This window comes from Protopterus annectens, chromosome 8.part0 (genome assembly GCF_019279795.1).
Source record: "Protopterus annectens isolate FY-2018-M chromosome 8.part0, PAN1.0, whole genome shotgun sequence".
NCBI classification, from domain to species: domain Eukaryota; kingdom Metazoa; phylum Chordata; order Ceratodontiformes; family Protopteridae; genus Protopterus; species Protopterus annectens.
In genome coordinates, this window is record NC_056741.1 from 1512938479 (window position 1) to 1512962781 (window position 24303).

A 24303-nucleotide genomic window follows, 5' to 3' on the forward strand; every position below is an offset into this window, starting at 1 on the left:
ATAGCCTAATGCTGGTTGCACAACATTTACAATTTTCCCATATTTAGATGATTGCCTTATTATTGCAGAATATTTCACAGGTTGCCAATATCTGTCTTGGGTAATAAATCTGTATCAACCTGGGATTTCAGGTGAACAGAGAAGCCTTCTGTCATTCCATCCCACAGGATATTGTTCATAGATTCATAGGTGGGTACTAAGCTATCAACCCTAGGGCCTATACAAGCCCAGCCAAAAAAAGGTACCCTGGCTTTTGCCTCCAAGAAAATTATTTTCCTGTGCCACTGTCAAGCAGAGCCACAGAAGTGATCCCTGGGGTCAATTTCCTATTTCCCATCCAATCATCAAGATTTTTCTTGGAGTACTAATGAGGAGCTTTGTCTGATATAGCTAGGTAGTTTATTCCAGAGAATGGGATGCGTCTGGGGCAGTCCCTCCGGCATGTTCTGTTTATTGTGGTGACAAGGTTTAGGTCCCTAGAGCGTGGTAGCTCTGAGGGATTGGGACTTCTTTAAGTGGAGCATGTCCAACAGCTCTGGGTTTGACATAGCTTTGTATGTTACGCAGAGATCACCTCTGAGTAGGCGATATGCGAAGGAGTAAAGCTGGAGTTTTTTGAGACTGTCTGCGTAGGGCATCTGTTTGAGGCCGGTAATTTTCTTTGTGAGGTATTTCTGCCACCTTTCCAGTTGATGTAGATGTCTTGTGAGGTACATACTAAAAGGGGCGTTGTACTCTATAGTGGGTCTAATGAGTGACGAGTAGAGGGGAACAATGACCTCTTTTTTTCTGGATGAGACACCTTTTATGATGAGGTGCACCATGTAGAAGGATTTCCTGACTACTGTGACAATGTGATTATCAAAGGAGAGACTACTGTCCACCTGTGTCCCAAGGACTCTTATCACACTTTCGGTGTTAAGTATACTACCGCCTATGTTGTAGTTCATGGGTACAGAGTTTTTACCAAAGGGGATGACAATGCACATTTTGGCATCGAGCTTGAGGCCATGGCTTTGACACCAGGCATCTGTCTCAGTGAGGCCCTTTTGTAGGATGTCCACATCGTTAGGAGTTTCGATTATGGCTCCTAGTTTGCAGTCAGCTGCGAACTTCCTTAGCCAAAGACCTTTTGTGTTAGCCTGTACTTCAGAGAAGTAGATGCCAAACAGGAGAGGACCCAGGACTGAACCCTGTGGCACTCCACTTGTCACTGGTCTGAAGTCCGATTTGGAGTCGGCTACTTTCACAGTGTGGGCACTGTCAGTGAGCCAGTTGGCAACCCATCTTGTGACATAGGGATTTATACCTGGTTTAGTGAGTTTATCTATAATTTCAGAGTGGGGGTTGGTGTCGAAAGCCTTGGCAAGATCTAGATAGGCAGTGTGAACCACTTTACCCTCATCTGCGGCTTTGGTGACTGCTTCAAAGAAGTCTGTCAGGTTTAGGAGACATGATCTGCCTTTTACAAACCGAACTGGGTTGGGTCCAGAGTTTGGAGGTTACCAATGTCTTTGTTTATAAGTTCCATGATGATACGTTCCATGGCCTTGCAGACCAGGCTTGTCAGGCTAATGGGGCGGTAGTTCCCAGGGTCTGTGGTGGCTCCCTCCTTGTGGAGTGGGATAACCGTCGCTGTGTGCCATTCAGTGGGCACAAAGCCTGAGGTGAGGCTATGATTGAACATGGTACTTAGGTGGGGTGCCAGTTCATTCTATAGTTCGTGTAGAACGCAGCCTGGGATGTTGTCTGGTCCCATGGATGCTGTGTTCTTGGCTTTGGAGAGAGTGTTTTTTACCTGTGCAGCCGTGATTACAGGAACTTTGCATTCTTCCGATATAGAGATGGGCTCTTTAGGGGGTGAGAGGGGGGTAAAGTTAGCACTGAACCTATCTGCCAGGATGTTGGCAATATCAGTTGGGTCTGTATATTTAGTGCCATTGTGCTGTAAGTCAGAGCAGATCTGAGTATTGCCATTGAGATTCTTGACATAACTATAGAATGCTTTGTGGTTGTCTTTAGAATCAGTGACGATTTTGTTTTCGTAACTAGCTTTGGAGGATTTTATCAGGGATCGCAGCTTCTTACTGAAGCTGACCATGGAGCTCCTCCACTCATGGGATTTTACTCTCTTTTGCAACTGTTTCTTCCTTCTGTTGTGCAGTTTGTTTATGGCAGGTGACCACCAGATTGGCTTCCTTTTTTGGAGGATAGCACCTTGGTTCTGTTTCTGATAGCACAAGCCATGCACTCGTGTAAGTGCTTATAAAGTGCAATTGTGTAGGATTCAGTAGTCGTAACTGTATTGTCCATCTGCATGGGTGTCATGAAGTTCACCACTTCAGTCTTAAGAAGCATGAAGTTGGGTTTGAAGAAATTTTTTTACCGTGGTTTCCTTAATGGGGGGTGGGGGCAGGATGTGAATATCTAGGGTAATTAGCTTATGGTCGGATCAGACCAATGAGGCATTGACTTCAGGTGTGGAACACCGGTCACTCATGTTGGTAATGACTAGATCTAGGATATTGTTGCCCCTGGTGTGGATGTGGATAAGTTGATCCAGGGCATTGGAGTTTATGAATTCCAGAAAGCGTTGAGCAAAGGAGTTGGTACATGAGTAGTTTTCCCAGTTAATGGTGGGGTAGTTGAAATCGCCCATTATTAGGGTGTTTGGTTAAACCCTAATATTTTCCAGTACATCAAGAAAAGAGGAGTGGGAATCCTGGGGCATGGTGGGGGATCTGTAGCAAGCTACAATTTGGATTTCAGTTTTGCCCAGAGTTAGTTGCACTTGGAAAACCTCGGCTGCGTTATGCTGAGCAACTAGCCTGGAGGTGTGGATATCCTTAATGAATATAGACATACCTCTGCCTTTGGTGTTCCGGTCTAGGTTACATGGCCGAAAAGTGTGATATGAGTTATAGCCTGGTAGTGCAGGGGTGTTCTCTGGAGCCTTGAACCAGGTCTCAGTCCCTGCACAGATATCGATATTCTCCATTTTAAGGAGTGCCTCGAGTGAGTGCATTTTGAGATTTAGACTTTTAGCATTGAGTAGCATCACCCTCAGTTTTTGTTTGCCTGTTCCTGTTACGGTGGTGAATTTGTCATTTGAACCTTGCCTAAAAAAGGCACTATAGGGTCGGCAAGAATGTTAGCCAGTATCCGGAATCCCAGGGGTGACAGGTGCAGGCCATCTCTGGCAAAGCATCGTGGTCTGTCGACCATGTCATCCCAGGCAGACAGATACTGGCAGAATGCTACTTGGCTAGGGTCATACCTGCCTGGGCTACATGATCGGAGAGCTCTTCCATGTCTCTTTTCATGTAGTCCAGGGAGGTGCATCTCAGGTCGTTCACACCAACATGGACAATGACAGAGTCATATTTGTGCTTGTTGTGGAGTGACCTGAGTGCATGGGTTTTGTGGCGGATCCTGGCACCCGACAGGCAGCTGACAGTAGCCTTTTCCTTGTTTAGCCTGGTGAGTGGGGACATCACTGTGCCTGACTATAGAGTCACCTATGAGTAGTGTGTTGGGTACGTTGTTTTGCCTTATTGGCTGTGGTTGAGTGGCACACACTGAGTCTGCGGGCTGTGTGTCATTTGGGTTGTGTTGGGGGGCGGAGGTTGGTTGCATTTCTACTTTGGAGGTCTCTGTTGCTTGAGCAGATTATTATTGAGAGCCTCCGCAAATGTTTTTGTGTTTCTATGTGTGGATTTTGGTGGTGTAGATTTAGTGAGACTATGTGATGAGTGTGGTGTGGTGCGGTGCAAGTGTTTACCTTCTCCTCTTGACTGTCAAGTTCAGTCTTGGTTGGAGAGAGCTTTACCTCCAGTTTGGCTAGATAAGTGCATCTGTAACAGGTTGAAGTGTTGGGTGGTAGGAGGAGAGGGTTGTCTGTGTACATGAGGCAATTTCTACATTGCCCCAAGATGCCCAGATTCATCAGATAGACAGGAGCTGACCCTTGAACGTGCCTGAATAAAAAAATATTTTCCTCTAGATAAGTGGGGAAAGTGAGTACAAGAGCTGTTTTTCTCTAAGCAAGTGAGGAAAGTAAGTACCAAAACTGTTTTCCTCTAGGTAATGAAGGTTGAGTGCTGTAGTAATTAGTAGGTTATTTAGTGCTCACAACAAGTGCTGATCACGAATAAGCCAATTCAAGTGCTAAAACTAAGAATCTATATCTGGACTAAACTAGTTACAGGAAAGGGGGGAAACAAGTGCAATGTGGGCTTTTAAATCAGAAAGTTGAGAGAGATGGAAAAACTGCCCAAACGGCCAATAACTACAATTTCTGGGCCAGAACCACTCCTTATGTGGTAGATAGGTTACCTAGTGCTTACCACTCCCACTGATAAGCTAGAAGGCTTCCCTCCAACACAGAAAGCTTGGGGGGCTCCGAAGCTTACATACAGTCCTGGATACAGCAAATCTGAATCTGGACTACACTAGTTACAGGAAAGGTAGGAAACAGGCTTAGATTTTTTTTTAATACAGAAAAGTAGCTAAAACAGCAGTAAAAACAATTCAAATGCAGTGCCAAGCTAGCACACTGGAGTATGTAGCAATGTTAGACCAAACAGTTAAAAAAATGCAATTAAATTAAAAATTACTAAAAACAAGTGCAGAAGGAGTCTGTTAGGTAGAATGAGGTAAAGAGATGGGACTGGGGGGAGTGTCCTAGATCAAATCTACAGTGGGGACAGGCAACTGCTAAAGTCTCCACATTTAAACGACAAGAATAGTGAGGGTGAGTAGGGGAAAACCAACACCTTCAGCAGAGATCTGAAAAACTATACAGTGAAGCAAAAATAACAGTGCACAACTCTGAAGTCAGCCAGCAATGATATAAAATTAGTCAAGCAACAATTAACAGTACACAACTCTGAAGTGCCAGAAAAATATACTTAGCTCTGTACATCTCCAGATAGTTTGAAGAGCACTCTGTCAGGACACAGGAAGGCTCCAGCAGTGATATCTGGGATGTCTACTGGATACATCCCTTATTGCTGGCCTTTCTTTCTCAGGACAAAGTAGAATGTTACAGGAGCAAGTTCTGATATTTTCTAGCCAGTCTTGGGCATCTACCAGGGAATATCTCAGAATTTTAGGTTTCATGGCATCTACTGTTCTCATGATTGCTTTAGCCAGACTTCACATGTTGGAGATTCAAAGCTTGTCAAATCGGTTTGGACTTAGCAGCAGCACTCCACATAATTTCAGATTCTGGTTCTGGGTTTGTGATAAAGAAGCTACTGTGGTGGGTGAATCTGTTGTCTTTCTTCCCAAGTCCTCCTTTCACGCTTCCTTCCTTCTAGCTCATACTCTGTAACCACAGATGCATCAGATTTTGCTTGAAGAGCTGTAGTGAAAGGAAAAAAAATTACAAGGCTTCTGGGACAAGTAAAATAAGTTAAAACACGTAAATGTTTAAGAAGTTATGATTCTACAAAATGCTGTCAAGTCTGTGAACCATCTTTCAACTCCAGGTCCCCTGCTAGTAATCTGAGACAATACGACGGTGATATGATGCATAGACAGGGGAAATCGGGTCTGCACCTTTTGTAGACTGGCTATTGTAGACTGGGAGACAAAAGACTCACTGCAGTCTATCCTTCTGGTTTGCATACATTCCATTAGAGCAAAGAACTGTTGAGACAAGTTGAACAGGTCCAGGGCAGACCCTTACAAATAGAGGTTGAACCTGGGGGGCATCCAACAATTGAACAGTCTTTGAGGAACTCCCCAAGTAAATTGGTTTGCCTTCAGCCACAACAGATGGTTAAAGAAGTTCTGTTAGAGGCCTACTTAAACACAAGCCAGGAAGACAGATGCATTTTCATTCTTGTGGATTAGAATGTTCCTGTATACTTTTCAACCCTTTCCTCTGATAACCAGTGTTCTTCTAAAGGTTAAGGAGAGGTGTCCCTGAAGATTATTATGGTGACTCCCCTTTTCGTCCAGCAGCAGGGGTTCTCTCTTCATTTGAAAATGGCCAAAGGCAATTACCACAAGCTTCCTGTTTAAATTGACTTACTCATACAGGCCGGGGGTTGTTTGATATACCACAGCCTTCATCTTCTTCTGTTGACTGCTTGAATGATAGAATATTAATACCTTTTAAGTACCTTTTTTTCTGAGGATGTGCAGCAGGTATTTAAGGAGGCAAAGAAACTTGATACTAGAAAGTCATATATACGTTAAATGGAAAAGCTCTTTTAAGGCTCAGACTCATGTAATTCTTGTGTTTGTGTGAATTATCTTCTGGAATTTCTTGCTATTCTATCAAGAGACATAATTTGACCACATCTCTTTGTCTGCCCTTAGATCCCCTCCCTTTTTACCCTACCTCTAATGAAGCAGTTTCTGAAAGGGTTTTTACACATCTCTCCACCTAGAAATTAGGTGGCTTCATCTTGCGATCTTAACTTTGTACTGGAAAAACTTACATGGTTTCCTTTTGAACCTGCTTATAAGGCTTACTTGAAGTTTTTATCCTGGAAAACAGTTGTTACTTACTGCTCTGACTTCTACAAGAGTATATGAGTTGCAATTTTTTATGGTGAGCCATCCCAAGCTCTCTTTTTTTAAGGTTAAAAGTAAATCTTTCCTTTATGCCTAAGGTTGTGTCAGATTTTGCATTGAACCAGGCTGTTCACCTCTGCATTGTCTTTCTAGAGCCTAAAAAAAGGGAAAGAGAATTTTACTGGATGGCCCATAGGTAACTCGGATGCTACACTAACAGGACAAAAGTTTTAAAGATTGCTTACCAGATGTTTATTTCCTATAGACAAGCAGCATCAAAGTGTGGTTTCTAAATAGGTGTCCAGTCCTATTGCCTTATGTTGCTTCCATAATAAGACAGTTCCAGGCAAGGTTTGGGCCCACTGTACCAAGGCTTTGGCAACGTCTGTGGCTTTTCAGAAAAGGGTTGGCTATAGAAATATTTTAGTGGCAGCATCTTGTTTATCCATGCATACCTTTACCAAGCACTAAAACTAGATTCTTTCTCTAGGTCCAGAGCAGGATTTGGTAAAACTGTTCTCTAGGGGCTCACCTTCTTCTGTCATCACCCTTTATTCTGAAACTCTGGAATTCATCCCATATAGCTTAGACTACTGCAATAGTGATTTAATGATGAACATAGTGCAGTTGTGTAAGTAAACCTACCTTAACACTAGATGTTAGAATGGATCACTGTTGGAGTAGCAGTAACCTCCCTCTATCCCCTTTTTTGTTTTATTTTTGCTAGAGTTTGATTTATGTGCTTTCTTTTTCTCAAGCACATGTTTACCTGCCAGGCTTCTAGCCTCCCTTTTCTAAGGCAAGAAAACTCTGAAGTTTTGGAGCGCTAGTCACTGACATTATTCTGCCTTCCTTCAGCTCTGGTAGGTGCCCTGAAGCTTTGGAACTGGCTGGCTGGTCCAGTTCTTGACAGATATGATAAAAACAATAGCTCTTAATTGCTGTAAGGAAAAAGAGGAAAATATAGAAATGCTACACATTTAATAACAAGGAATAAGCCCTCCCATGAAGATATCCTATTCATTAAAGCAGAGAACTTGATTTTTTTTTTTTGACTGTGGCCTTTAGGATTTGCCATCCGTAAAAGATAGGTATTTAGAGCATATCATCGTAGGCCTTGGAAGTCTTTTCTAAGAAGACTTGATGAAAGACAGCCCACAGCATGATGTTTTTCAGGATCCATATGAGATGATACAGGATGGTGGCTGTGATGGCAGATCCTACTAGACAAACTAGTCAGTTGAGGATTCTACTGTCAGATATGAACGCTAGAGCTTTACACATTTACAAATATATCTAAAGTATAAGGCTTATGTTAGCATCTAAGTATATATTGTGGAACAGATATGTCAAAACTGATAATGCCTGGGGATGTGGTTAAGAAAAAGCTGACTGAATTAACAAGAAGTTAAGAGACTTTGGGTATTACATGGCTTAATGCAGTTATGAAGTATCATACCCAGCTGAAAATTCAGGTCTGTGTTAAAGCTGTCAGGCGAAGGCTGCTGAATAGCTCCTTGAATTCTAAATCCTTTTCTGGTGAGAAGACATAACAGAGGTTGCCAGATTTGAAAACATAAAGAAAGGTTCATTGTTACTTTCAGACTCCCACTAGGAAGTATTCTATGAACTATTCCCTCCTCAAATGACTACTTTTGCTAGAAAATATCACAAGGTAAAGGGATCAAGGGAAAACCTCTTCAACTACTCCAAACAAGTCTTTCTATCTTTACACAACAGGCTTTATATTTTTGGATGTAATCAAATGGTTCAGTGCTACAATTATGTGGACATTTGCTCCTACATCTCAGATTGTTGTTGTAAATGAGTTTAAACTCTTCCAGACTCTTAACAGTTTGTCTCCATTTACTTTCTTTGAATAGCATGTATTTGCGAATAGCATACATTTACTGTGTCTAGCTTGTAAGCAGTTGATGTGGTAGAGTAACTGGCCCTTCTAACAAGAAAAGCTGTGATTAAAGATAACATGCTTAGAATCCAGTGGAACACTTATTTTTTTATGGGATGGGAGTAACCTGCCAGTCTTAAAACTGCAATTAAAAGTGAGAGGGTTTGTTTTGCAGGTGTGCTTTCCCAAATGAAACATTATATGCTGAAAAATAAGGAACCGGGTTGACCATAGGGATTATAAAAGGAAAAAAAATAGACCTATGGGGCAGAAAGGAATTTTGGAAATAGAAAAGTAAAGATGTATAAACTAAGAGAAACAACTTAATCTAAAGCAGGACACATGTCTTAGAAGGATTATATACTGGAAAATACATTGTGAAATTCCTAAGCAAGATTTCTTCTGGAATGTAATGCACAGTCACATGTATTACATGGAAAATAGATTTGTGCAAGCACATTTTAGGATTTTTCATACATTAACTGAGTAACTAGACTCCAGACTCTTGCATATAGTTTCTTTTTATACTTACTAGGTTATAAATATAAATGTATGAAATGAGTATTGTTTTCTTCTTTTAAACCATTTCTAGGTCTAGGCAAATTGAGTCTGCATGCTTCAGTGGCACAGCTGCATTCATGGAGGTACGGATCCAGTCTGTTGTGGTGGAGTTCATTTTGAACCATGTAGATGTCCTGTTCAGCCAAAAGCTTAGTTCTGTGATAAGGGATGGAGCAGGTAAGTTTCACAAAGTATTCCTGTGCTCAGTTGTTATGATTGAGGGTCATAGTTATATATATATATTTTTAAACAAGAAACATCTTTATTAAATTATCACATATGACATAGCCATCATATACTTATACAAATGAAAACAAACCATACTGACACAATTGTAGTTGCAAATATTATACATCACTTATAATGTGTTCAGCCCTCGTCAGTCAAACATTACACAGCTCGCTCAAATCCTGCCATCTTTTAAACCTTGTTCCTCCTCTGTATGTATTGTTCCCACTATTGTCTATGTAATTTGCTCCTACCCTTTTCAAACGATCTCAATTCTAGTTTTATCTCTGTTAACTACATTTACTACTACTAACACACTTGGTTTAGACTTTGATTTCCATTTTCTAGTAATTGTTTTTTTGGCAGCAACCATAATTGGACTCAGCAAGGCCTTACTGTGTCTAGGCAATTCTGATTCTGTATCTTAGCTCAAAAAATCATTTCCTTAGTTATGCCAGTTTGCTCACCCACTATCTCTGACAGAGTAGTCTGCAGGGTATCTTTAAAGTCTGCCAACTCATTATATTCCCAAAAAATATGTTCCCAATTATGTTTGTCTTCCCCTTCACACCTCCAACATTTGCTATCTACCTGAGGAAAAATTCTTTCGAGTCTACTTGAGATATAAAATTACCTAAGAAACACTTCCAAGCAAAGATCCTAAATTTTCTAGACTTTCTTGCCCCCATTGTTTCTTTGTGAATTACTCATCTAATCTCTTTCTAGTCCTTACTAACCTCCTCTGATTTTTGTAGTTGTCATGTAATATTTTTATGGTCTTCTAATTGGTCCTTTTTTAACAGCAGCTTTTGTTCTAGATTCTATTAAAAATTCTACCAGTGCTGCTATTTCACTTAGGATCCCCCTATTTCTTTCTCTTTGCCTATACTGTGATGTCAATCCTTGATAAGGAAGGCAACCTCTAGCCTGCAGTCCAGATACATTATTGGCCTCTTCTACTGTATTACCTTTCCCTCTCTAATTATTTCCTCCCAATATCGTGGTTCTTTTGCCAGTCTTCTTCAGTAAATTCCAGCCCCCTCTTGGCTGTTGTCTGTATCCCTAATTGCAGTCATCCCTAACATCAGAATCTCCTTTCTTCTTTCTGGTGTTGGCTTAGTTCTTAGAATACTTTCTGATATTTTATGAATATATTCTGTATAGTTGTTATTCTCCTTAAGAATCTGCATCCAAAATCCAAGTCTCTCTCTGTTTCTTGAGCTTCCCCCCTGTTTCATCATCATCATCCCTTTTCACTTTGAATAGTAGGTGTCTGCTTGTACTATGAATAAGAGCCTTAACTGTGTACCTCTGAAATTCTCCTTTAGATCAGATAATCCCAAACCGCATTGTTCTATTGGAAGAATCAGTTTATCCCACTTGAGTGTTGCCATCTTCCCCTCCCAGATAGAATCCATCAGCTCTTTATTAATTGCTATCCACAGCTTATCTTCTGGTTGATAAAAATATGCCTGATCTGTGTATAAAATTAAAAGGAAACTAAAAGTATTTTAACTGCCTGTAATTTGCTGTCCATATCCATATAACAGAGCTTACAGTTCCTCAGTTTTATATCATCTTTTGTTTAGTATCGTCCCACATATCCTTAGCTACCAAACCAGAATCCTTTTTAATTCATACTCCTAAGTACTTTGTTTTATCATGTCCCCATAAATACGGATATTGCTGAACCAATTCTTGTGTGGGTTAGTAATTTACAGCGATTGCCTTTGTTTTAGCTTCATTAATTTTATATCCCAAAAAGATTTGAAACTGCCTCAAAATGTTCCACAACACTGAAATGTCATTTTCTTGTTTTATCAAGTATAAAATAATATAATCTGCAGATAGAGCCAGCTTTCCCTGTCTAAAGGCAAATATAGTGCCTTTTTTAGGCAAACTTCAAAGGACAAAACCACCACCGTAACAGGTACAAGCATGCAAAATCTGAAGGTAATGCTACTCAATGCTAGAAGTCTAAACCTCAAAATGCACTCTCTCGAGGCACTCCTAAAAATGGAGAACATCGATATCTGTGCAGTAACTGAGACCTGGTTCAAGGCTCCAGAGAGCACCCCTGCAATACCAGGCTGCTACAACTCTTACCACACTTTTCGACCACCAAACCAGGACCGAAACACTAAAGGTGGAGGAGTGTCAATATTCACCAAGGATATTCACACCACCAGGCTAGTTGGCCAACACAATGTGTCTGAAATTCTCCAAGTGCAACTAACACTAGGTAAGACTGCAATCCAAATTGTAGCTTGCTACAGATCCCCCACCATACCCCAAGATTCTCACTACACCTTTCTAAACATACTGGAAAATATTAAGATAGAACCAAACACCCTAATACTGGGTGATTTTAACTACCCTGCCATTAACTGGGAAAACTACTCATGTCCCAACACCTTTGCTTAGCGGTTCTTGGAATTCATAAATTCCAACGCCCTGGATCAACTAATCCATAGTCCCACCAGGGGCTCCAATATCCTAGACCTGGTCTTTACCAACATGGGAAATCAATGCTCCATACCTATGGTCACCCCCTCGTTAGTCAGGTCTGACCATAAGCTAATCACCCTTAACATCCACATCCCACCCCCACCCCGCAGTAAAGAAACCACCATAAAAAACTTCTCCAAAGCCAACTTCATGCTACTCAACTCAGAAGTGACAAACTTCATGACACCCATGCAGACGGGAACTGAAAGTTCAACTGCTGAATCCTACACTAAGGCACTGTACGAGCATATCCACTCATGCATGAATCGTGCCATCCCAAATAGAACCAAAATGCTCTCATCCAAAAAAAGGAAGCCAATCTGGAGGTCCCCTGCCATAAACAAACTTTACAACAAAAGGAAGAAACTTTTGCAGAAAAGAGGAAAATCCCAGGATGCAAAAAACTCCCTTACTAGCCTCAGTAAGAAACTGAGATGCCTCATAAAATCCTCCAAAGCTAGTTACAAAAATAAAATTGCCAAAGATTCCAAAGACAACCACAAAGCATTCTATAACTATGTCAAGAATCTAAATGGCAATGCTCAGATCTGCTCTGAGCTAAAACAGAATGGCATTAAATATACTGATCCAAAGGATATTGCCAATATCCTGGCAGATCGATTCAGTGACAACTTCACCCCCTCTCACCCCCTAAATGGCCCATCTCAATACCGGAAGATTGCCAAATTCCAGTAATAACGGCCATACAGGTACAAAACGCACTCTCTAAAGCCAAGAATACAGCATCCATGGGACCAGATGACATCCCGGGCTGTGTACTACATGAACTACAATATGAACTGGCACCTCACCTAAGTGTCATGTTTAACCATAGCCTCACCTCAGGTTTCGTGCCCACTGAGTGGCGCAGAGCTACAGTTATCCCAATCCACAAGGGGGGATCCACCTTGGATCCCGGAAACTACCGTCCCATCAGTCTGACAAGCCTTATCTGCAAGGCCATGGAGCGTATTCTCATGGAACTTATAAACAAAGACATTGGCAACCTTCAAACACTGGACCCCACCCAGTTTGGGTTTGTGAAGGGCCGATCTTGTCTCCTGAACCTGATTGACTTCTTTGAATCAGTCTCCAGAGCCATGGACAAGGGTAAGGTGGTCCACACAGCCTATCTAGACCTTGCCAAGGCCTTTGACACCATCCCCACTCTGGAATCATAGATAAACTTACTAAGTTGGGCATTAATCCCTATGTCACCCAATGGGTTGCTAAATGGCTTACTGATAGAACCCACACTGTAAAAGTAGCCGACTCCAAATCCAGCTCCAGACAAGTGGAGTACCTCAGGGTTCAGTCCTGGGGCCGCTCTTGTTTGGCATCTACTTCTCTGAAGTGCAGGTCAACACTAAGGGACTCTGGCTAACAAAGTTTGCAGATGACTGCAAACTGGGAGCCATTATTTAATCCCCAAATGATGTGGATACTCTACAAAAGGGCCTTACAGAAACAGATGCTTGGTGCCAGAGCCATGGGCTCAAGCTCAATGCCAAGAAATGTATTGTTATCCCCTTTGGGAAAAAACATGTATCCATGAATTACCATATAGGTGGCAGTACACTAAACACAGAAAGTGTGATAAGAGACTTAGGGACACAGGTGGACAGTGGTCTCACCTTCGATAACCACATCGCCACAACAGTCAGGAAATCCTTCTATGTGGCACACCTCATCAGGAAGGGCTTTTCATCCAGAAAAAGGAGGTCATTGTCTCACTGTACTCATCCCTCATTAGACCCATTATAGAATACAACGCCCCATTTGGTATGTACCTCTCAAGACATCTGCAACAACTGGAAAGGCCTCAGAAATACCTCACTAAAAGAATCACAGGCCTAAAGCAGATGCCCTACGCTGACCGCCTTAAAAAACTCCAGCTATACTCTGTCGCATATAGTCTACTCAGAGGCGATCTCTGCTTAACATACAAGGCCATGTCATACCCAGAGCTGTTGGACATGCTACACTTAAAGAAATCCCAATCCCTCAGAGCTACACGCTCCAGGGATCTAAACCTTGCCATCACAATAAATAAAACATGCTGGAGGGATAGGTTCCTGACCCAGAGACTCCCCAGACTCTGGAATAGATTGCTCATACATGTCAAGCAGAGTGCCTCTTTGGACCTCTTCAAGAGGAACCTTGATGATTGGATGGGAGAAAGGAAATTCACCCCAGGGATCACGTCAGTCGCCCTGCTAGACAGGGGTCCAGGAAAGTAAATAATGTGGGAAGAAATAGCCAGGGAATTGTTATGGCTAGGCTTGTATAGGCCCTAGGGCTGATAGCCTAGTACCAACCTATGAACCTATGAATCTACCGTACCAATTATATCCTTGAATTTCTGAGCCCCTTATTTTCTTTGCCAGTGGTTCTAAATATAATGTAAATAACAAAGGGAAAAGAGGACACCCCTGCCTAGTTCCTCTGCTGAAAAACAAATTGTCAGAGAGTAACCCACCCACTTTAATTTTTGCCTCCAATCCCTCATACAGCTTCCTAATCAACCTTCTGATTTTTTCAGGGAGCAAATGCTTCCATTGCCCTGCTCATAAACTCCAGCTTACTCTGTCAAATGCTTTCTCTGCATCAAGACCCACCAACAACATCGGTATTGTCTTGCATTCTTCTTCCCTCTGGATCATCAGTGTTGTGTTGATGTCAAATGTTTGCCTTCCCTGCACAAAAACACACTGATCCATAACTATCAATTTTAGCGTCACCGTGGCATTCTTTTAGCCATTATAGACACAAGCACTTTGTATTCATGGTTTAGGATTGAAGTGAGACTGTAAGAGGCTGGATCTGGTAGGTCTTTACCATCTTTAGGTATTAATAGCTACCACTGGTTTCTTCCAGGATGTTGGTGCTTCTCCTTATATTAAAATACTGTTAAACAAAACCTTCCAGATCTTTATCAGTTTTTTACCTTCTAGCTTCCATCTATTGTTAGGGACTTTCCTGTGGATTAGTTATACATTGCCATTTCTATCTCATCTCTTCCTATCCTGTGTTAGTAATTGAGCCTCATCTACCTCTAACCTTAGCAGATTTAATTCATCCATAAACCCTTTGATTTGTAGCTTTTCTTGATTTCCATATTTCTCTGCTTTATACAGACTGTCATAAAATTTCTGAAATATTTCTAGAACCTCTATAGGATCTCTTGTTATCTTTCTTAATACAGGCTCCCTAAGCTTGGCGACAACCATTTCTATTTTCTGTTACCCGAGTTGTTGTACTAATAGTTTTTGTGTTCTAGAGTTATCAAGAAATAGTTGCTTAACAGCAGTCTTTCTAAACTCATGCATCATATTATCGAGGTAATCCCTTATTTTCTGTTTAGCATTCTGCAGTTGCTCCTCCTCTTGTTCTGAGAGAGTCCCCTTATTCTGCAATACTTTAACATTTATCAGTCCCTCTAAATAATTCTTGTTACTTCTTAGCCATATCTCTCTCTCATGTTTTCACACTATTTTAAACTCCATTTTAATTTTATCCCACTCCCTAACTATATTTTCAGAAGGAATTTCTATATTATCTTAACTTCCAAAAAAATTTCCCATACCCATTTCTTAAATTCCTCTCTTTTCAACAGATAGGTGAGAAGTGCCAGTGTCTCATTTTTATTTCATTACCCTGCATTTTTATTTTTGTTGTTATTGGCGCGTTATCTGAAGTAGTTATTGGATATATATCAAACTTTCTGTACATGTTCCTGTAAAATGCAAGTTCTGTCTAGTCTAGCCCAGTTTTTGTATCTTGGGGAATAATATGTAAGTTAACTCCAAACTCCTACTACTGAATTCACATCTTCCAAGGCAAATATTTTCATACATTTCTTCAAAAATCTACTCTCCTTTGTTATATTTTCCCTTCTGGGCCCCTCAGACACATTTTCATTGCTGCAAATTGAATTCTGTTCCCTACCTATAAGTAATATTCCGTGCTGAAACCTAATTATTTCTTCCAGAATTTTCTTAAGCTCTGTTATAGCAATTTTAGTTGAAATATAAATACATGCTAGTGCGATCCTTCTCCCTAGCCACTAGCCCCTTAGTACTACACATCTACCATTATTATCATTTTTACCCTCTTCTATCAATATTGATGCTTCTCATGTAATTGATATAAGTACTCCTCTTTTCCTTTGTCCCAGATGTTCCGCTGAATAGCCATCCTCTTTATTAAATTCACATGTTCGGTTCTTTCCAAATGTGTCTCGTGTAGCATAAGCTATTTGTAGTCTACATTTCTTAATATAGTTCACTATTCTTTCTTTTGTGTATACATCTCTGAGGCTGTTAAGATTTAAAGATAACATAGAAAGTATCATTATGTTAAAATGTTGCTATTCCCACCTTGTATGTGTATCAGCTTTTTAAAGTATTTAGTTCCATCTTTTGTGTTACATGCATGCACTAATGTTTGCCAGGTTGATCTTTTTCTACAGTTATTTCTCGTCATATCCATTTGAGCCTATGTCACATCTTACAAAACTTTTTGTTTTATTGAAAGTCCTCAAACAAAAATGAAATACACCCCAATACACCCCTAAAACCTATTATCTTAAAACTACCAGATGAAACTATGCAAATCTTCAAATACTGAAGTTTTAGTTTCCTACCAGGAGCAATTGTCCCAAAATGACAGCCACACTCATAGACTTACATTAACCTGAAAGGAAGGTTATCCATTCCAACACGCATGGTACAGCCTGTGCTTCTACTAAGTGCTGTCTGATTTTATCATCTTTTATTGCTGTCCCAGATTAGGAGGCACTTGAATGCTTTCAGAAAACATTATCTACTAGTCATTGAAAGAAGTATTCTGTTTTTATTTTTCATCTGATTGTTCTTATGGAGACATGAGAACCAGATACAGAGTTGATTCTACAAGCATTTATTTGTTAGAGGAACGCTTTATTATGTTCAATGTTCTTTTTTATTTATTTGCTTTTTTTTTTAAATGTGTTACTCAATCAAGCCAAGAGCCTTAATCCAGTCATTCCCTTATGCAAGAATGAGAAAAAGCACATCATTTTTTTTTCTTGTGACATGCTCCTTTGACCAGACTTTTCCTATTTTTTTTTTTTTACATTGCTTTGCCTACATTTCATAAAACTAAACAAGGAGAAAGAGAAAAGGAAGAAAACACGTGGGCACCTGTTTGCTTTAGTATCCCCATTACACCTGAAAATAACAGAGAAAACGTTACTTTATAGCATGCAGATTATATCATGGATTATAAAAATACTACTGTTAAGAACATAGTTTTGTTTTACTTACAGTTAACTCGGTCTGTCATCTTCCTCTCTCCAAAGTCTTCTTCAAAACATTAGACATGATATGGCATATGCTTTATAGTCCCCGACATGTTTAACAGAGTCAAAAAAAGAAGTTCAATATTTCCAGGTTTTCTTGTACTGTCATGTTTCAGAAATATAATTAATGCTTAGTAATCCTACATTTATTTGCCAGTTTCTGAGTTGGTTTTATTCCTGTTTATCCCCATATCCCAAGTCCAGCCTCTGACTCATTTTTAGCATACTCTCAGTTCTTCTAGTCAACTCTTGTGCTTTTTTCTGTATCCATTTTCCATTGAAACATTGGAAAAGGTTTCACTGGCGCAGTCTCTCTGTGATCTTTAGTACCAGAAGAACAAGATGCAGAATCTCCTCCTGTTTCACAGCTCCCTTTTACTTTGACAAACGTTTGCATTCCCTCCTTAGCATGTTCTGCCTCAAAAAAGTATTTTGCCCCTCTAGAAAAGAATATTCTGAGGATAGCTGGGTATAGCTGTTTGAATCTCACTCCTGCTTCTCGACATTCTATGATTAGTGGAATAAATTTACTCTTTTGCCTGGTGTAAAGTGAGTAACCATTTTCTTCAAACATTGTACTGCCTCCCACTTTTAGTACTTTGTTCATCTGCCACAGTTTTGTCAGACTCAACTGGTGGCATTCATTCCTTACTATTAAAGGTCTAGGTTGCTTTTTCATGGCCAAGTTTGGAGCATTCATACAATGTGCCTTCTCAATTAACAATTCCTGCTATGGAATACCAGTCCAGTTGCTTATTTGTGCTTTCATAAAATTAATACACTCTGCTTCTTCCATCTTCTCTGGTAAAGCAGAAAATCTCAGGTTTTCCCTATGTGTTCTGCTCTCTAATTCTGTTATTTTTTTGAAATATCTCTTCTTTAGCAGTCTCATATTCAGCTAGCCTTTTCTTCATTTTGACCTCTGATTTTTGCAGTGTTATCACATCATCTTGAATATCTGTTTGAAGCTTCTTCCATTTTTTTCCAGCATTTTGTTATTCGAGTTGATATACTTCATCAGTGTTTTGTTTATTTTAATCAGCTCTGAGTACCTTTGACTTATTTTTCCTCTAGGTTCTGGAAGTCATGTGTTGCACCAAATCTGGAGCTTGTACTGCTTTTTGCTGAACAGTTCCAGATTTCTTCCCAGTCAGTGTTTTTTTCCCTCCTTTTTTGAATGATTTTCTTTCAGGTTCTCAGAATTTCTTTTTTGCTGGCATGCAGGCAGTGCACTTAGTAGCCAGTTATTGAAGTTTATCCAAAAATACGAGTTTACTGGCTCTTTCTTCTGAGTTTCTTTTTTCACACTGGAAGAGTTGAAATTAAGCTATTACTCAATGTGCAGCCATCTTGGAAGTCCCAAGTAACATAGTTACATTGAGAGATTATTTTTAATGGAGAAAAAAAAAGCATGGCCTTACTCTAACATAGTCTTTTTGTTTGGAAGATGTGGCCATGTAGGGCTATTTTCTTTTTGTGGTTGAAAAGAACGGTTATGTTTGGTGATGCTGCAGTGCATCTCTGTTACTGAGGAAAGCTGGAGAGCTGAAAGTTGGCAGGCAGCGAGGTAGAAAGGAAGTATGTCATAGAAGGTAGTATATAGAGAAATATTTAAAGAAATATATGAAAAAAAATGATTATGACAAACTGCTGTTAACAAAGACCATCTTGGAAAAGGATTATTGTCAGATCAAAGCATACTGTTGCAGAGGCACAGTTTTCATGGCTTGTTCTCTGCTTTTAATCTTCTTGCAGTTCAGGCTTAGTTTATTTTCTGTGTGGGGCATTTTCATAGTTTGTGCCATTTGATTTCATCTACAGTCTGTGTTTTGAGGATGAAAGTATTTCTACTACATATTTTCTCCATGCATTTATGTTCAAAGTGCAGCATGCAGACCCTCAAAATATATGATCCAGGTAGTTTTCAAGCATTCCGGGTACCTTTCACAGTACATCATGTTTTTCATGCCTTACAAACGGTACAGCAGAAAATTCTCTTTGAATGACAGACTCTTTAATGCATATTATTGACAGAGTGTTTAATTAGTCTGTAGTTAGCACCAGAACTGCAGAGAAATTTTTGCTGGTTGAATATTGCTTCAGCAGTGTACTGCACTGACACACAGAAATTTCTTGCTTGTTGTTGTAGTTTTAGGTTCCACCACTAAAATAAAATTGCCAGAATTTATTTATTTATTTATTTGCAATTTAATTACCGGGGAAGTCCACTGGGCCAAATTGACCCATTTTCAGTGGAGGCCCAGGGAGAAAAGCTCCAAGATGCATTATGCAATTTAGATACAAATGTTAATTAATATTAAAGATCTTATGTAGAATAGTTACTCATAAATGCATTCAATATCATGCATAGTTAAATTCATTAAGCTTGAAGGTCGGGATCACACAGTTTCATTTGAGGAAAACAGATATGGGTTAGTTGTGGAAACAGTTTACATACAAACCTTTTAAGAAAATGTAAATACGCTTTACATACACACATTAACAGTAGAGTGCTATATTTATAAGGTTGGGCTGTGTGAGGGTAGCTGTAGGAGGTGAGAGCTTGGAGAGAAGCTATAGAAATTGTTGAGAGCTTAGATAGGCTCATAGGAAGATAACTATGAGAATTGTAGAGCTTGGGAACCAGAGCGAGAACCCTCTTGGATTAGGTTGGGTGAAGGCAGGTGCATTTTCATTTAGTGGACAGGTGTTTGAATAGTTGGGTGTTGAAGTTTTCTGAGTTTGGTATGGTTCTTATTGTGGAGGGAAGGGAATTCCATTTTTTGCCTAGTGAGAAAGATAGGAGAAGTTGGCCAGCAGGACTTTTAGGTTTATGGATAGTAATTAAGTTCTGATTTTCAGATGTGAGAGTTCTTTTGGGTGTATAAGGGGGAAGGGTGTTAGAGCGGGACATTTTGTTGGGTGAAATATGAGTCTATGTGCAGTAGTGAGTTGGAGATGGTCTAGGTAGTTAGGGAGTTCATGCCAATTCAGGGATTGTAGGGTTAGGCAGTGATGGGTGGTATTTTTAGATTTAGAGGCAAATTTAGAGATTTTATTGTAGCAGTTTTCTAGTTTAGAGGTGATAGAGGAGGACAGGTTGGTTAGGAGAAGGGCTCCGTATAATAAGGAAGGAAGAAGATAATTCGAGGTCAGAGTTTGCCTGGTAGAGTTGGAGAGAAAGTGATTATTCCTATACAGCATACCTAGCTTTTGGTGGGTTTTCTTAATATTTTGTTGAATATGAATATCAGACTTGGTGTTCATCTACAGTAATGCCAAGTAGTTTGGCAGAGGGGACTGCTGTAGGTGAGTTGATTTGACTATAGACTTTGAAGTTGTTTTTATCGTAGGAGAGGATCTTTGTGAGAGGAAATAGTAGAATCTTTGATTTATTTGCATTGAGAGAGAGAGGTAGTTTTGGGGTATCCAATTTTCATTTGTAGAGAAGGCAGTTTGGGTTTTAGTCAGCAATTCAGAGAGGTTTGAGGCAGAGCAGACTAAGGTTGAATTGTCTGCGTATTGAATGATTTTAGCATCAGGAATAGCAGTGTGAAAGTTATTGAAGATATTAAAAAGCATTGGCCCAAGGATGGATCCCTATGGTACACCAGTTGGGGTAGGTAGGAAGGAAGAGATGGAGTTCTTTCATTTGACTGCCTGTGATCTGTCTGATAGATAGTTGGAGAACCAGGATAAAGCATTATTGTGCTGCAACTTTTGTGAAAAAAGTGTACAGGGTTGAGGCAATTTGTGTTGCTGCCCAGTTCTTGGGGTTTATTTTACTGTGCGTACTCCTGAGGAATGTTACTGCCTGGTAGTTTTGGGAGACTGCAGTGAACAACTTTTAAGAGGCTTTCATCAAGTAAAAGAAACGGGCAGCAGATAAACAGCTGTCAAACAAGTTTGTTTTCCCTTAGCCACCTTGGGAAATCTTTGATTGAATAACCACTGACTTGGGTATTGTATCTTAGTGGAGTTTGCATGAGCTTGTCACAGGAGCATCTCATCTTGAAGATCACAGGCTAGCTCAGGGCAAAGACTCCTTACAGTGGGACTGGTGCCAAATTAATTACATGGTTGAGCATAGAGACAGAAGATTAGGGTATAAAAAAAAAAAACTAATGCGCTAGCTGCTTTTTCACTGCCTAGCAAAAAGAAGAGTCACTAAAATTCAGTCCCATTCTGGATAAGGTGACCCTTCTACCCATTCTATAGAGAGAAGTGGAGTGCTAGGCTTGTAGAACAATGAGAACAAATGAACTGGTGTAACACAAGGGGGAGCTGGAGGACACTGTGTTCAGAACTAGTGTGGTGTGTGGTTTGGAGATGTAGTGCATTTCGTAATGCTGTGATTGGCATGTACCTTGTATATAACATGAATGCCTGCTTAATACATACCTGAAACCATGATGTTTTCCAGTCCGGTACTGTTAAACCTGTACTACTGTCTCTTCTAATGGCATCACCTACTGTGCCTCTGACCATTAGAGAAAAATAGTTTTAAGGCCTGATGTAAGTATTATATGGTCAAATTACAAACGGTTGTTGCTGTTATCACTAGGGGTCCATTTTCTTCACTTATTTTTAACCGTCACAGTCACCACTCATTAACATTACCTGTAAATATCTTTACAGAGAACAACTGTAACAGTGAGTCATAATATGAGGCTTTATTCTCTTAATGTTGACATTTCTTGGCTAGTAACTACAGAGGCAGTGAAATTTACTACAGATTACAGTATTTCCAATCTTGTGGCTTTTTGTTTTCACTTATTTTTGAGTTTGTTTCTTCATCCTTGCTGTTGTAAAAATGGTGGCAAAGGTATTTACACAAATGTGTTATTGATAGTTCATAGGTGGCTACTAGGCTATCAGACCAAAAGCTATTTTAAGCCTAGCCAGGCTTACCCCAGAATTTACCAAATTATTGCTGACGTGCCAATACGACAAGGAATTATACAGTTATAATACAAGCTTGTACACATCAACCCTTCACAGGCTGCCCCAATCAGTTAGGGACATAGGTGCCAAACCTCGGGTAAATTTGCAATTTCAAATCCATTGATCTAATTTATGTTTCAGTATGGTTAGGGATGTGCTTGCTTCGTAAGAATGTGAAGTCTGTTCCAGAGAAGTGACAATTTTGAGACTCATACCTGCCCCACCGACATGTCCTTTTTGTCATTCACAAGGTTTAGGTCCTTAGAATGTGTAGTTCTGATGCTGTTTGTTTTGCGGATGTGCAACAAATCTATCAGTGGGGGGTCTGTGGATGCCTTGTAAGCCAGGCACATAGATTGCCTTGCAGTAATCTTTAGGAGACTAAGTGCAGAGATGGGGCTGGGGCTTTGAGATGGTCCTTATGACATGCTGTTTGCTCCCTGTATTCTTTTACTGAGGAACCTCTGCGGTCTCTCAAGGTGTTTTAAGTGCTTGGTCAGGTACATGCTAAAGGGTGTGTTGTATTCGATGATTGGTCTGATGAGACCCAAGTAGAGTGGGGTAAGTGACCTCCTTAGACCTGGATACCATGCCTTTATAAGTTGTACAGTGTAGAATGATTTTCTCACCGCAGTAGACCTGTGCTGGTCAGAAGTCAGGTTACTGTCAGCATTGTTCCCAGGTCCCTGATCATTGGGTCTACTTTTATGGTTGCGTTATCAAGGTAGTAATGTAGTGGCGATCTTTCAGAAGGATGCTGTTTTGCATTTTTTGCACTGAGTTTTAGTCCATGTTCCTGGCACCAGCTCTTTGTCTGTGTCAGGTCCTCGTGAAAGGTTTCTGTGCCTTTAAGAGGATTCATTGACTATACCTAGTTTGCAGTTGTCTGCAGACTTGGTCAGCCCTTTGATGTTTACCGTAACTTCAGAGAAGTAAATAGTCAAATAGCTCCAGTAACTTTCTTGGACTTGTATACATTTTTTTTGTTTAGGCCTGGATCATAAGACTGATCACTGTTTTATTTGTATATATAATCAGACCTCTGAGTTAAGGAGGCAGAAAGCCTTTGCTTCATTTTTACTAAGAAATTTGAAAGCTATTGAAAAGAATATGAGGACTCTTCAGTTGAACCAGATAAAAAGTCACTCGTCCAGTCAGGGTAAAATAGACAAGTCTTTGTGGGTTCTGTTCATGTAGCTTTATTATATACAAACACATCAGGACCGAGGCTTAATAACTTTAACTTGAGTAAACTTATAACAAACTAGCTATTACACTCGTACATGCTCACTCTCTGGCTGCAATCACAAAATGGCACTGAAGCTAGCATATACTGGCTATTTATATGCACGTGCCGACTTTGAAACGCTTCTTAAAGGTACAACATGCACCCACTGTTCTGCATCCTTCTTCTTTGAGAAGTAAGTTATGCAATGTTGATGACATTAATTGACATGCAATGAGTACAAATAATTCTTTGTCATGCAGTTATACAGAACTAAATACATATAAAGAGTTATGTCCAGGTTGCTGTGTATTTCACACTAGGTCTGGAAATACAATCAAATCGTGTGATGTAAAAATTAGAATCCAGTCTAGCAACTGGGACTGTCTCTGTTGAATGTTCAACTTTAGGGACATCAGGAACATTATCAGGAATGGAAGTATAAGTTTAGACACGTTCTGCAACAGGAACATTGTCTGGACTGCTCTGAAATCTAGAGTCTGTATCACAATAGCAGTGCTGCAGTATCTGTTCTGACACAGGAAGATGATGTGTGTGATTTCTCCTGTACTCCACACCCTCAGATTCTACGAAGTAGGATGTCAGCTCAGTACATATACCTGTTAATTGACCAATCCAGTAGAAACCTTTTGCCATTTGTTTCCTCACTGTCTCCCTTCTTTCAATGGACGAAGAAGTCTGCGTGTTTTATCATAACAGGACTTCTGGAAAGAACACTTTCTGAATAATTGAGCTCTAATTGTCCTGTTCTTAGCTTTAGGCCTCAACAAACTGGAACTAATAGGCAATGTTGTTCTGGTTTTCCCAGATAGAAGTCTCTGAGCAGGCGAGCCAAGTGTATCATCACAGAGTATATTAAAAAACTAACAAACCCACAAACTAGTAAACCATCCACTAAATGTCCCATCCCTCCAGAATCCACTCCAACCCTATCGCTCCACCAAACCACTAAGATCCAGCAACAAAAATCACTTGCAGATCACTGAAGCCAATAACTCTGCTGGTGAAGCACTATTCTCTTGCGCCATAGCCAAATTA

The 24303-nt window shown here is 40.1% G+C and overlaps 1 protein-coding gene across 1 annotated transcript in view; it reads left to right on the forward strand.

The window, feature by feature from the left end:
- Positions 1-24303, forward strand: part of ARHGAP32 (Rho GTPase activating protein 32) — a 3207216-nt gene that overhangs the window by 2885722 nt on the left and 297191 nt on the right. Inside the window, exon 19 of the mRNA XM_044081098.1 lies at positions 9030-9175. Within this exon, the coding sequence (XP_043937033.1) occupies positions 9030-9175 (146 nt within the window). The remainder of the gene's footprint in view (positions 1-9029; positions 9176-24303) is intronic.